General features: G+C 37.0%; 1 protein-coding gene across 2 annotated transcripts in view; it reads right to left on the minus strand.

Annotated features, from left to right (window-relative positions):
* HSDL2 (hydroxysteroid dehydrogenase like 2) overlaps positions 1-16041 on the minus strand; it is a 120582-nt gene continuing 104541 nt past the window's right edge. For both annotated transcript variants that reach the window (XM_060300622.1, XM_060300620.2), the window contains one exon: positions 1-7745. In XM_060300622.1, the coding sequence (XP_060156605.1) occupies positions 7633-7745 (113 nt within the window). In that variant the 3' untranslated portion in view covers positions 1-7632. The remainder of the gene's footprint in view (positions 7746-16041) is intronic.

The raw sequence follows: 16041 nt of genomic DNA on the forward strand, positions 1-16041 counted from the left end.
AAAAAAAAAAAAAATCTAAGCAGAAGTTTTTGGCTGTCTTACTGTGCTGGAAAGAATTAAATAGAATTAAAGTTCTTAGACTTATAGTAGTAGAGACTGGCTAGGATGTGACTGCCTTATAATCATTTGGTACTTTCTCAGATAAATATATGGTCAATTGTGTACACTTTTAAGTTGCACTAACATTGCTTTTGTGCTTTTCGTGACTAAACAATATTTTTCATTAACCTTACAGTAATGGAAACCTCAACTTGTATTATGGAAAAGTTTTTTAATGTATTATATTTTTTAATTTCTGAAGTTCTATTTTTATTTTATTCTGCTGTTTTTCAACAAATGATGCTGGAACAATTGGATTTCCCTAGTCAGAAATATGAAATTTGATCCACACATTGCACATGTACAAAAATTAACTTGAAATGCTAAATACACCTAAATGCAAAACTTACAACTGTAAAACTTCCATAAGTTTTCAGTTAGGCAAAGATTTCTGAATTATACCGAAAGCATGATCCAGTAAAGAAAAAGATTGATAAGTTGAACCTCATCTATTTTTTAAAAATTTTATTTTTGGCTGTGTTGTATCTTTGTTGCTGTGCGTGGGCTTTCTCTAGTTGCAGCGAATGGGGGCTACTCTTCGTTGCAGTGCGCGGGCTTCTCACTGCGGTGGCTTCTCTTGTTGTAGAGCATGGGCTCTAAGTGTGCAGGCTTCAGTAGCTGTGGCATGTGGGCTCAGTAGTTGTGGCTCACAGGCTCTAGAGCGCAGGCTCAGTAGTTGTGGTACATGGGCTTAGTTGCTCCACGGCATGTGGGATTTTCTCAGACCAGGGCTCGAACCTGTGTCCCCTGCAATGGCAGGCAGATTCTTAGACACTGCACCACCACGGAAGCCCAAACCTCATCTATTTAAAAAAATTTTGTTATTCCTGTATCACTGGTAAGAGAATAAAAAGACAATCTATTGAAAGGGAGAAAATATTTGCAAATATCTGAAAAATTACTTGTATCCTGAATATATAAAGAGCTCCCAAAATTCAATAATAAAACAAACAATGGAATAAATGTGGGCAAAGATTTGAGCAGACACTTAATCAAGACGATATACGCATGTCAAATAAGCACATGTAAAGATGCTCATCCTCATCAAGGATATGGAAGTTAAAATACAATTAGATACTACTACATACTTATTAGAATGGCTAAAATTTAAAAGGCTCTACATATCAGGTGTTGATGAAAATGTGAAGAAATGAAATCCTATACATTGTTAGTGAAATGTAAAATAGTATAACCACTTTGGAAAAAAGTTTGGCAATTTCTTAAAAAGTTAAATATATGCACACCATATGATCCAGTCATTTCATACCCAAGAGAATACAGGGACTTGGTACATGAATGTTCACAGAAGCTTTATTTGTAATAGCCAAAAGCTGGAAACTACCCCAATGACTATCAACAGGTGAATGGATAAACAAACTGTGGTGTATTCATATAATGGCAAACTGCTCAGCAGTAATAAAAAGGAATGAACTATTGATATATGTAATGATAAGAACAAATTTCAAAGTAATTACGCAGATTGAAAGAAGCCAAACAGAAAATACATACTGTATGGCTCCATTAATGTAAATTCCAGGAAAATGTAAACTAATCTATAGTTATAGAAAGCAGATCAGTACTTGCTGGAAATGGGATCAAGGATGGGCATAAATGGCTACAAAGGGGCAGAAGGAAACTTGGATATGTTCATGTGTTTGGATAGTTGGTGATGGATAGGTTGACAGTGCAAAGAGTAAACATATAGGTAAATTTAAAGACTTTTTTCTCATTTTTTTAATCTTTAAAAGGATAATTCACTGTTATCAAAAATATTAAACAATATACTGTAGAGTTTAAAACATATGTGGAAATAAAATGTATGACAAAGTAGTACAAAGGATGGGAATGGGAAATGGAAATATTTTGTGAGATTCTTTCAAGGAAGACAGAAAGAAATAGAAGACCAGAAAAGAAGAACAAAGATATACAGAACAGATGGAATAAAGCAAATGGTAATTAATAACTTCCCAAAACAGAAAGCACCAGGTCAAGATGAGTTCACTGATGAATTCTAACAAACATTTAAGGAAGAAAATTATACCAGTTCTCTACAGTCCCCTTCAGAAGACAGAAACAGAAAGTATTCCTAATTCATCCTGTGAAACCAGCATTACCCTAGTACCAAAACCAAAGAAAGACATTTCAAGAAAACTACAGACCAACATCTCTCATGAACTTAGATGCAAAAATCCTCAACACAATATTAGCAAATTGAATCCAACAACATATAAAAGGACTTACATAGCACAGTTGTCTTAGCCTGTTCAGCCTGCTATAACAAAAAGAGACTAGGTGGTTTAAAAACAACAAAGTTATTTTGCACAGTTCTGGAGGCTGGGAAGTCCAAGACCAAGGCACAGGCAGATCTGGTGTATGGTGAGGGCCTGAGCTCTGATTCACTGGTGGCACCTTTTTGCCATGTCCTCGCTTGGTGAAAGGGACCAGCTAACTCTCTCTGAGGTCTCTTTTATAAGGGCATTAATCCCAGTCATAAGGGCCCCACCCTCATGATCTAATCACCTCCCAAAGGCTCCTTGGGGGGTTAGGATTTCAATATATGAAATTTGTGGACATAAGAACATATAGGCCATAAAAACAACCAAGTGGGATTTATCCTAGGTTTGCAAGGATGGTTCAACTTTCAAAAGTCCATTAACGTAATCTACCACATCAACAGGCTGAAAGAGAAAAATCACATGATTATACAAATAGATGCAGAAAAAGCATTTGACAAAGTCCAACACCCACTCATAATAAAATATTTCAGTAAGCTAGGAATAGAGGGGAACTTCCTCAATTTGATAAAGAATATCTACAAAAAACCTACAACTAACATCACACTTAATGGTGAGAAACTAGAAGCTTTCCCATTAAGATCATGAATAAGGCAAGGATGTCCCCTCTCACTACTGCTTTTCAACATCATACTGGAAGTGCTAGCTAATGCAATAACTTAAAAGGAAATAAAAGGTATACAAGTTGGGAAGGAAGAAATAAAACTCTCTGTTCACAGATGACATAATTGTCTATATAGAAAAGCTATAAAAATTACCAAAGAAACTTCTGGGAACTAATAAATTATTATAGCAAGGTTGTAAAATACAAGGTTAATATACAAAAGTCAATTACATTCCTATATACCAGTAATGAAGTGAAATTTGAAATGTAAAACACATTATCATTTATATTAGCACTCAAAAAATTTAAATATTCAGATACAAATCTAACAAACTATGTGCAAGATCTATATAAGAAGACCTACCAAACTGTGATGAAAGATATCAAAGAATAACAATAAATGAAGAGATATTTCATGTTCATGGATAGGAAGACTCAATACTGTCAAAACATCAGTTTATCCCAAGTTGATATATAGATTCAACTCAAAGCCAATCAAAATCCCAGCAAGTTATTTTGTGAATATGAAAAAACTTATTCTAAAGTTATATGGAGAGGCGAAAGAACCAGAATAGCCAACTCAATATTGAAGATCAAAGTTAAGATTGACATTACCTGACTTCAAGACTTACTATAAAGCTAAAGTAACCACATAGCGTGGTATTAGTGAAAGGATAAATAGATCAATGTAGGAGAATAGAGAGCCTAGAAATATACCCACATGAATATAGTCAACTGACCTTTGACAAAGGAGCAAAGATAGTCTTTTCAACAAATGGTGCTGGAACAACTGGATATACACATGCAAAATAATAAATAAACAAAGGCTTTACACCTTTCACAAAAATTACTCAAAATGGATTACAGATCTAAATGTCAAATGCAAAACTAAAACTCCCTAGAAAATATCATAGGAGAAAACCTAGATGACCTTGGGTATGGCAATGACTTTTTAGATACAACTCCAAAGGCATGATCCATGAAAGAAATGACTGATAAGCAGGGCTTCATTAAAATGAAAAACTTCTGCTCCGCAAAAGACAATGTCAAGAGAATGAGAAAGCAAGTCACAGATTGGGAAAAAATATTTACGAAAGACACATCTGATAAAGGATTGTTATCCAAAATATACAAAGAACTCTTAAAATGCAACAATAAGAAAACAACCTGATTTAAAAATGGGCCAAAGACCTCAACAGACATCTCACCAAAGAAGATATAGAGGAAAGTAAGCATATGAAAAGATGTTCAACATCATATGTCACGAGGGAATGGCAAATTAAAGCAACAATGAGATACTACCACACACCTGTTAGAATGACTAAAATCCAAAAACCTGGCAATACCAAGTGCTGACAAGGATGTGGAGCAACAGGAACATGCTGCTGGTAGGAATGCAAAATGGTACAGCCACTTTGGAAGACTATTTGGCAGCTTTTTTTTTTTTTGACAGTTTTTTTTCTATTTGGCAGTTTCTTACAAAACTCACTCTTACTGTACGTATATTTTCCTTCCTACAGTTTCCTATCCTAGAAACTGAATGTCCTCTTTGTCTTGTTCCTTCACAAAAAAATTTATTGTTCATTGTTGTATAAGCTCAAGTTCTAACCACATCTTTGAGTTACTCATGTCTGAATGCTTCCATGTTTATGTGCAATGCATATGTTAATACTTCTATTTGTTTTTCTCTTGCTAATCTATCTTTTGTTAGTCTAATTTACAGGACCCCAACTGAAAACTTAAGATAGGTAGAGGAAAAAGACTTCTTTTCTTCTACTTAAGAGGATTATTTAAGAGGCACTATTTAAGGGAATTCCCTGGTGGTCCAGTGGTTAGGACTTGGCACATTCACTGTTGGGGCCAGGTTCGATCCCTGCTCGGGGAACTAAGATCCCACAAGCCGTGTGGCACAGCCAAAAAAAGAAAAAAGAAAAAAAAGGCACTATTTAAGAGGATTTGTTAAAATATAGGATTACTAGCAACAAACCATCTTTAAAATGTCTGAATAACTTCATCAAACACTAAAAAGCCAAATGGCATGGTTTCCCTCCATACCATTCTATTTCAGAAACAGGGGTCAAATGGATACTGAACCACACACAAAATGGCCATTCAAAACTTCTGGGAGACTCTACAACCTCAGTGCAGTTAATGGGCAAGATCCAAGGGAAGGGAACACATGAATTCATTAAGGCAGCTGGGGGATGTGGCAAGAGAGAAAGCTTTAGCAGTGTAGCTGTGGTACCTTTATTTCTGATAAAATAGTACAGACTGCTCACTACTTCTTAGTGATAATAAGCGAAAACAGGCTGCAGAGGACCTCATCCAACTCCCTCAATTACTGATATGAAAACCAGGGCCCTGTGGAAAGATTTTCTTCTGATATCCTAAGGCCTTTTAATTAGCAAGTTCATGTTTTAGTAACCAAACTCCAGAATTCCTGCCTCACAATATTTTCTAGTTTTTATTTTCCCAAAGCTTTGAAGCCATGTGGAAAATGCAGAGAAAGAAGAAAAGTCTTTAGAAAATTTCAGTAGAAAAGGAGTCTGCTGGCAACATCTGACAGGGATCCTAATGTGGCTGGAAATGAACAGGAGAGGCCAAGGGAGTTGTGAGCCTGCCATATCAAAGTCAATCTATCTGGGCTTCAAGGAGGGGGAAGTGGGGTCTTCAAGTTCTATCCAAGGCCAATGTACTGGGAGGTTGTTGGAAAGGGCTTGTTAATTTTGACCTTGGGCTAGTCCTTTCCTATCTCTGATCCTCTGTTTCCTGATTTGTAAAATACAGATTAAGTGCTCCTAATGTTATGATTCTACAAAATGTCAGAATTAGCTAAGTTGCTTAACAGCACAATAATATTAAAGTGAGTGGAAGGTGAGAAGTGAAAGAATTACACTGAACAAGTATTTTTAACTGATTAAAAGGAAAGATAGGAGCTTAAAAAAAATAAGTTTAACTTTTTTAAAAAAAGAAATGAAACAGAGAAGGACCCTGTGGGGCCATCCTAGGTACAAAGCCTTTCTGTATCCCCTATTTCTTGTTTGTAGGAAATAGGCTTCATTCAGCCTCCTTGACCTTCACTGAGTTACAAAGGGCAGATTCAAACAGTTGCTAATCAGGGAAGGGAGGGAATGCAGAAACAGGGGAGGAGTAGTCAAGAAACAATAGTGCAGCCTTGGGGCAGGGTCCTGGTTCCTCTTCAAGGAATATATATAACAATATCTTTGCATTCTTCTGTAAGAACTAACGCCCCCACCCAGGTGGAGGATGGTAACTTCAGGCTGAGCACAAGATTTCTGAAACACCTCTCTGTTACCTCACCACCAACCAATCAGGAGACAGTCACACAGCGCTCACCCCAAATTCTGCCTATAAAAACTTCTCCCTGAAAACCATTGGGGAGTTTGGGTTTTTTGAGCACAATCCACCCATTCTCCTTGCTTGGCCCTGTAATAAACCTTTCTCTGCTACAAACTCCAATGTTTCAGTTTGGCCTCACTGTGTGTACTGCATAGGAACTTGTGTTCGTAACAGAAATACAAACAAACTATTGCATTAGTTTACTAGGACTACAATAACAAAATACCACAGACTGAGTGGCTAAAGCAACAGAAATTTCTTACAATTCTAGAGACTAGTCTGAGATCAAGGTGTCAGTAGGTTTGGTTTCTTCTGAGGCCTCTTTCCTTGGCTTGCAAATGACTGCCTTCTTGCTGGTCCTCACATGGTCATTCCTCTGTGTGTGCCTCCTTGGACTCTCTTTTGTGTCCAAATTTCCTCTTATAAGGACACCAGTCAGACTGGATTATGGCCCACCCTACCCTAAAAGCCTGGGTTTTACTCACCTCTTTAAAGATCTTATCTCCAAATACAATCAATTCTGAGATTCTTGGAGTTAGGACTTCAACATATGAAGGGGGCATACCATTCAGCCCATAACAACCATCTATTCTAATGTTCTCATTTCAAAACACTGTGACCAAGTGCACACTTCTGGGGAGGAATTATCTTAGGATATTTTTACATACTTTAAAATAGGATATATATACTGCAGTTAGTTGAATTACATCAATAATATTTTCCTATAGGTAAAATACCTTACACTTAGAAAGGTAGTTAACAAAATATACTTTTTGTTTAATTTGTCTTCACAAATAGTATTTATTAAGTAGTTTATTATGTGATTTCTATGAAAATGTAATATAGAAGATTTTCTTTAAAACAAGTTTATAAAACTCTAAAATATCATTAGTATACAATCCTAAACTGAAAAGTTTAAAACAGACTAGTCTCATTTTACGTGGGAAAAAGATATGAAAAAAGTAATGTTGCTGCTTGACCCCAATTGATTACTAATAATACTTTTCCCAGAAGATGATGGTGTATGAGATACAGGACTCAGAGGGCAAAACTCACAAAATAAGAAAAATAGAATATCTTAGAATTCTACTTAATGATGCTTATGTTTGGTTGGCTAGCTGTTTTAATTACAATTTCAAGTCTTATAGATACAGAAATTCTATTTTTTCCAGAACAAACATGTATATCCTTATAATAGGGATGAAAACAAACATTCAATTTTAACTATTGAACCCTTTTACTTTTTGAGCTTAGCGGTCAACATTTTTTTTCTCTTCACAGCCTGGCATTCATCTGATTCATTAGCTTCTCCAATTTGATTGCTAGGGCCATGTTTCCTTTAATCTTCAATCTTCCTGACATGAATGCTATTGTTGGTTTTAGTTTCCCTAAAAAGAGAAAATGAGAGAGGAAAAATCAGTCATTAGTGCCCTTAGGGATGTACCGCTTCAAGAACATGCTTATAAAAAGAATCTCTGAGTTCTATAAACCTCTGAAACACAGAAATTTCTTTTATAGCATCTTTTTATCAGTATCTTGGGAATCCCAATTCCTAGATTTAGATTTTAACAATATCTTGTAATATGAGAGATAATATAAAAGCAACAATCAATAAAAGATTATACCAAAAAGCGGAAGAGGTGACATGTACAGTACACTAAAGAATAGATGGCCCTCAAATGAACTGTAGTAAACAAATACTATCTATTTTAGTTATTTTCCAATCTATTATAGTTCATTAAACTCTTAATATTTCAAGTTTAGAGTCAAAAAATCAAATGGTATAAATGCATATAATTTTCTTAAGAAATGACATTAAAAGTATAGTGTATGGACACAGAAGTACATCTTAGCAGTATTTTAACCACAGGAATGCCAGCATGTAAAATGGTGGGCATTAAAACAGAATTGTAGCTAATAACAACATATAATAAATAGGAGTGCCATGAAAGGAGGGAACTTTGTTTTTATTTGCTACTCTCATTTCCCAATCTTTTCACTGTTAGGCTTCAGCTAAAAAACTGGCTCCTTGCTCTCTCACTCTACAGTGAAACCCACCAGTCCACAGCCCCACTCATGCATACACAGCTTCCAATCAGCTTTACATAGCCTTGCTTGTTAAAGATGAATGGGCAGCAAATGGAGACCAGGAAAAAAAAATCACCCCAAAACCAAAAACAAATCAAAGCAATTTGGGGGAAACAGAGACTGCAGGCATAGAAGAAACAGAAACAAAATAAATGAACAAATTAAAAATTCTGTAATTCATGTCCTCATTGATAAGACAAGCTGTGACAATGTGTCAACAACAGGATGCTGGAAGAAAAGGGGTGAGGAGGAGAAGCACAGGAAATGGGTATTGAAAAGAGAGGAAGTGGGAGAAGCAGGTGAAGGGGAATGGAATGGGGTAGAGTGAGGAGGAAGAAGGGGGCAGTAAGAGAAGAAAAAAGAAGCTGAGAAAACATGAGTGAACCCTTGGAAATTAAGATTTTGACATATCCACAATATTAGAATGTAATAGAAAGGAGACACTTGCAATCTTCTGGTCACAGCAGTCTCTCTATTGCAAAATTCCGCCTCCCGCTATTACAAAAGCCTCTCTCTATGAACCAGCACCCCCCCACCACAATAATCTTTTGAAATAAAGTTTTCCTTACTATATATACATATATATTTTGTTAAAGGAAAGAATAATGCCCTAAATATAACATGATTAAATCAGAGATATAATGTTTTCTTCAGAAAGTGGGAACTGAGAAAACTGAGATAGCTATCAAAGAAATAATATAAGATACATTCCCAAAGAGCCCATCAAGTATTCAGGAAGATGAATGAAAAAAAGCCTTGTATCATTGTGAAATTTCAGAACACTACAGAGAAAGAGATCATTTTGATTCCAAAACTTTCAGAAAGGGGAGTGGTGGATACAAAAGATTAAGAATAGTATCAAATCCTCCATGGTAATCTTAGAAGATGGAGCAATGACTTCATTTTCTGAGGGAAAATGAATTGCAACACAGAAATCTCTACCCAGACAAATAATCAATGTGCTGGGATAATACAGGTAGTTTTAGATACTCACGAAAATTGCCTCTTATGTATCCTTTCTAATGAAGCTACTGGAGGATGGGTGCCACCAAAATGAGGATGTAAACCAAGAAAAAGAAAGAGATACAGGAAACAGGAGATTCAATGCAGGAGAGAGTTACAGAAATTTCTAGGATCACAGCTGTGTAGCAGACTTAATGAGCTATCTGTTTAGAACCCATTTCTTTTTCTTTTCTTTTCTTTTCTTTTCTTTTTTTTGGCCATACCACACACCTTGCAGGATCACTGACCAGGGATTGAACCCAGGGCCCCAGCACTGGAAGCGCGGAGTCCTAACCACTGGACGATCAGGGAATTCCCCATGAGTTATCTGTTTGGATTGTAATAAGAAGACAAAGAGCTCCAGAAAAAAGTACACTGACAGGTAATCTGACACAGGGAGAATGAATTCTTAAAACTCAAAAAAAAAATTAAATTAAACAGATAAAAAAATCCAGTTACAATGGGAAAAGGACCTGAATAGACATTTCTTCAAGGAATATACACATATGACCAATAAGCACATGAAAAAAAAGTTGAACAGCATTTGTCATTAGGGAAATGCAAATCAAAACCACAATGAGATATTACCTCATACTCACTAGGACTGCCATTGTTAAAAAACAAAAAACAAAAACAAGTGTTGGTGAGGGCAAGGATACAGATAAATAGAAACCCTCATACGTTGCTGGTAGGAATGTAAATGTTCAGGTGCAATGGAAAACATTTTCGCAGTTCTTCAAAGAGTTAAACATAGAATTACCATATGACCCAGCAATAAAGAGAAATGAAAACATAAATCTACACAGAAACTTGGACACAAATGTTTATAGCAGCATTGTTTATAACAGCCAAACAAAATATCTTTCAACAGATAGTCATAGAAAGAAATGAAGTACTGACACATGCTACAACTTAGATGAACCTTGAAAACATTATGCTGAGTGACAAGAGCCACACACAAAAGGTCACATACTGAATGATTCCATTTACATAAACTATCCAGAATAGACAAATCCCCAGAGAGAGAAAGCATATTAGCAGGTCCCATGGGAGGGGGGAGGCTGGAATGGGATGTTACTTAAATGGTATACGGTGTTCTTCTGGGGTGATGAAAAAGTTTGGAAACTAAAGAGAAGTGGTAGTTGCATATCACTGTGAATGCAGTAAGTTAAACACCACTGAACTGTACACTTTACATGGTTAATTGTATGTTATGTGAATTTCATCTCCATTTTTAAAGAACAGAATTAAATACTGATACACGCTACATCCAGAATGAAACCTGAAAACAAGCTAAAAGAAGAAACACACTGCAAAGAAGCCAGTCACACAAAAAAATTCCATATATATGATTCTGTTCATATGAAAGTCCAGAATAGGGAAATCTACAGACACAGGAAGTAGATTAGTGGTTGCTTAGGGCTAGGGGCAGGAGATGGGGGATATGGGATTAACAGTTAATGGGTACTGGGTTTCTCTTTTTGAGGTGATGCAAATGTTCTAAAATCAGCTGTGGTGATGGTTGCCAACATCTGTGAATATGCTAAAAAAAAGTCAATTGTTTACTTTAAATGGATGAATTATATGGTATGTGAATTATATATCAATAAGTAAAAAAATAAAAAAAGCTACTGACATAGAACAATAAGTCAAATTGGTAATTAAAAATTTTCCCACAAAAAAATCCCAGGCCCAAATAGCTTCACTGGTTAATTCATAGGATATAAAATTTACACAAAAGTCAAATGTATTTATGTATACTAGCAACAAATAATTAAAAAAAAAATTAACACAATAATTTCATTTAGAGTAGCATTAAAAAAGAATGAAATACTTAGGGGAAAAAAGCATGAACCATAAAAGAAAAAAATGACACATTAGACTATCAAAACCAAAATTTTTGTAACTCAAAAGATACCACTAAGAAAATGAAAAGATAAGTCACAGATTGAGAGAAAATATTTTCAAGTCACATGCATCTGAAGTTTATAAAGAACTCCTACAACTTAATAATAAAGAGACAAGTCAATTAAAAAATGAGCAAAGCGGGCTTCCCTGGTGGCACAGTGGTTGAGAGTCCGCCTGCCGATGCAGGGGACACTGGTTCATGCCCCGGTCCGGGAGGATCCCACATGCTGCGGAGCAGCTAGGCCCGTGAGCCATGGCCGCTGGGCCTGCGCGTCCGGAGCCTGTGCTCCGCGACGGGAGAGGCTGCGACGGGAGAGGCCACAGCGGTGAGAGGCTCGTGTACCGCAAAAAAAAAAAAAAAAAAAAAAAAAAGAGCAAAGGGATTCCTTGGTGGCGCAGTGATTAAGAATCCACCTGACAATGCAGGGGACATGGGTTCGAGCCCTGGTCTGGGAAGATCCCACATGCCGAGGAGCAACTAAGCCCATGCGCCACAACTACTGAGCATGCGTGCCACAACTACTGAAGCCCGTGTACCAAGAGCCCGTGCTCCGCAACAAGAGAAGCCACCGCAATGAGGAGCCCGCACACCACAACAAAGAGTAGCCCCTGATTGCCACAACTAGAGAAAGCCCGTGCACAGCAACAAAGACCCAACGCAGCCAAAAAGATAAAATAAAAACGAGCAAAACATTTGAATAGACAGTTCATCAAATATAAACAGCTATTAAGCACATGGAAAGATGCCCGATATTATTAATCATTAAGAAAATGAAAATTCAAAGCACGAGATACCACCACACACCCGCTAGAATGGCTATGATAACAAAGACACTGCCATTTGTGACATAATGTATAAACCTCGAGGACGTTATGCTGCATGAAATAAGCAAGACACAAGAAGACAAAAACTGTATGATCTCACTTATATGTGGAACCTAAATAAGTCAAACCCACAGAGGCAGAGAGTAGAATGGTGTGATGTTGGTCTCAGGGTACAAACTTTCAGTTATAAGGTGAATAAGTTCTAGGGATCTAATGTTCAGCACGGTGACTATAGGTAATAATACTGTACTGTATACTTGAAATCTGCTGAGAGTAAATCTTAAGTGTTCTCATGACAACAAAAAAAAGGTAACCATGCAAGGTGATGGATGTGTTAGCTTGAGTGTAGTAATTTCCTAATGTATACAAATACCAAGTCATCATGTTATACACCTTAAATATATACAGTTTTTATTTATCAATTATACCTCAATAACACTGTAAAAAAATAAAAGGCAACTAGTAAGTGCTGGTGAGGATTTGGAGAAACCTGAACCTTTATACAATGCTGACAAGAATATAAAATTAGTGCAGCCACTTTAGCAAAGCTTGGTGGTTTATTAAAAAGTTACATATCAACTTACCACATAACCCAGCAATTGCACTCTTAGAAATCTACCCAACAGAAATGAAAATATATATCCACACAAATATGTGTCTGAAAATATTCACAGCAAAGTTATTCACAATACCCCAAAACTTGAAACAACCCAAATATCCACCAGCTGGTGAGTGGATAAATACAACGGAATACTACTCAGCAATAAAAAGGAACTGAACTACTGATACATGCTACAACATGATGGATGAATCTCAAAAGCCTTATGCTAAGTAAAAGAAGCCAAATACGAAAGACTATATACTTTATAATCCCATTTATATGAAATGTCCAGAAACAGCAAATCTATAGAGACAGAAGGCAAGTTAGTGTCTGGCTGGCTGGGCAGTAAAAAGGGGGATTGACTGCAAACGGACAGAGAATTTTGGAGGGACTGATAGAAATGTTCTCAAACTGGATTATATTTACTTATTTATTTATTTATTTTAAAATCTTTATTGGAGTATAATTGCTTTACAATGGTGTGTTAGTTTCTGCTTTATAACAAAGTGAATCAGTTATACATATACACATGTTCCCATATGTCTTCCCTCTTGCGTCTCCCTCCCTCCCACCCTCCCTATCCCACCCCTCTAGGTGGTCACAAACCACCTAGCTGATCTCCCTGTGCTATGCGGCTGCTTCCCACTAGCTATCTATTTTACGTTTGGTAGTGTATATGTGTCCATGCAACTCTCTCACTTTGTCACAGCTTACCCTTCCCCCTCCCCATATCCTCAAGTCCATTCTCTAGTAGGTCTGTGTCTTTATTCCCATCTTACCACTAGTACCACTAGGTTCTTCATGACTTTTTTTTTTTTCTTAGATTCCATATATATGTGTTAGCATACGGTATTTGTTTTTCTCTTTCTGACTTACTTCACTCTGTATGACAGACTCTAGGTCCATCCACCTCACTACAAATAACTCAGTTTTGTTTCTTTTTATGGCTGAGTAATATTCCATTGTATATATGTGCCACATCTTCTTTATCCATTCATCTGTTGATGGACACTTAGGTTGCTTCCATGTCCTGTCTATTGTAAATAGAGCTGCAATGAATATTTTGGTACATGACTCTTTTTGAATTATGGTTTTCTCAGGGTATATGCCCAGTAGTGGGATTGCTGGGTTGTATGGTAGTTCTATTTGTAGTTTTTTAAAGAACCTCCATACTGTTTTCCACAGTGGCTGTATCAATTTACACTCCCACCAACAGTGCAAGAGTGTTCCCTTTTCTCCATACCCTCTCCAGCATTTAATGTTTCTAGATTTTTTGATGATGGCCATTCTGACTGGTGTGAGATGATATCTCATTGTAGTTTTGATTTGCATTTCTCTAATGATTAATGATGTTGAGCATTCTTTCATGTGTTTGTTGACAATCTGTATATCTTCTTTGGAGAAATGTCTATTTAGGTCTTCTGCCCATTTTTGGATTGGGTTGTTTGTTTTTTTGTTATTGAGCTGTATGAGCTGCTTGTAAATTTTGGAGATTAATCCTTTTTTTTTTTTTTTAACATCTTTATTGGGGTATAATTGCTTTACAATGGTGTGTTAGTTTCCGCCCCACAACAAAGTGAATCAGCCATACATATACATATGTTCCCATATCTCTTCCCTCTTGTGTCTCCCTCCCTCCCACCCTCCCTATCCCACCCCTCCAGGCTGTCACAAAGCACCAAGCCAATATCCCTGTGCCATGCGGCTGCTTCCAACTAGCTATCTACCTTACTACGTTTGTTAGTGTGTATATGCCCATGACTCTCTCTCGCCCTGTCACAGCTCACCCTTCCCCCTCCCCATAACCTCAAGTCCGTTCTCTAGGAGGTCTGCGTCTTTATTCCTGCCTTACCCCTAGGCTCTTCATGACATTTTTTTTTTCTTAAATTCCATATATATGTGTTAGCATACGGTATTTGTCTTTTTCTTTCTGACTTACTTCACTCTGTATGACAGACTCTAGGTCTATCCACCTCATTACAAATAGCTCAATTTCGTTTCTTTTTATGGCTGAGTAATATTCCATTGTATATATGTGCCACATCTTCTTTATCCATTCATCCGATGATGGGCACTTAGGTTGTTTCCATCTCCGGGCTATTGTAAATAGAGCTGCAATGAACATTTTGGTACATGACTCTTTTTGAATTTTGGTTTTCTCAGGGTATATGCCCAGTAGTGGGATTGCTGGGTCATATGGTAGTTCTATTTGTAGCTTTTTAAGGAACCTCCATACTGTTCTCCATAGTGGCTGAACCAATTCACATTCCCACCAGCAGTGCAAGAGTGTTCCCTTTTCTCCACACCCTCTCCAGCATTTATTGTTTCTAGATTTTTTGATGATGGCCATTCTGACTGGTGTGAGATGATATCTCATTGTAGTTTTGATTTGCATTTCTCTAATGATTAATGATGTTGAGCATTCTTTCATGTGTTTGTTGACAATCTGTATATCTTCTTTGGAGAAATGTCTATTTAGGTCTTCTGCCCATTTTTGGATTGGGTTGTTTGTTTTTTTGTTATTGAGCTGTATGAGCTGCTTGTAAATTTTGGAGATTAATCCTTTTTTTTTTTTTTTAACATCTTTATTGGGGTATAATTGCTTTACAATGGTGTGTTAGTTTCCGCCCCACAACAAAGTGAATCAGCCATACATATACATATGTTCCCATATCTCTTCCCTCTTGTGTCTCCCTCCCTCCCACCCTCCCTATCCCACCCCTCCAGGCTGTCACAAAGCACCAAGCCAATATCCCTGTGCCATGCGGCTGCTTCCAACTAGCTATCTACCTTACTACGTTTGTTAGTGTGTATATGCCCATGACTCTCTCTCGCCCTGTCACAGCTCACCCTTCCCCCTCCCCATAACCTCAAGTCCGTTCTCTAGGAGGTCTGCGTCTTTATTCCTGCCTTACCCCTAGGCTCTTCATGACATTTTTTTTTTCTTAAATTCCATATATATGTGTTAGCATACGGTATTTGTCTTTTTCTTTCTGACTTACTTCACTCTGTATGACAGACTCTAGGTCTATCCACCTCATTACAAATAGCTCAATTTCGTTTCTTTTTATGGCTGAGTAATATTCCATTGTATATATGTGCCACATCTTCTTTATCCATTCATCCGATGATGGGCACTTAGGTTGTTTCCATCTCCGGGCTATTGTAAATAGAGCTGCAATGAACATTTTGGTACATGACTCTTTTTGAATTTTGGTTTTCTCAGGGTATATGCCCAGTAGTGGGATTGCTGGGTCATA

This window comes from Globicephala melas, chromosome 6 (genome assembly GCF_963455315.2).
Source record: "Globicephala melas chromosome 6, mGloMel1.2, whole genome shotgun sequence".
NCBI lineage: Eukaryota > Metazoa > Chordata > Mammalia > Artiodactyla > Delphinidae > Globicephala > Globicephala melas.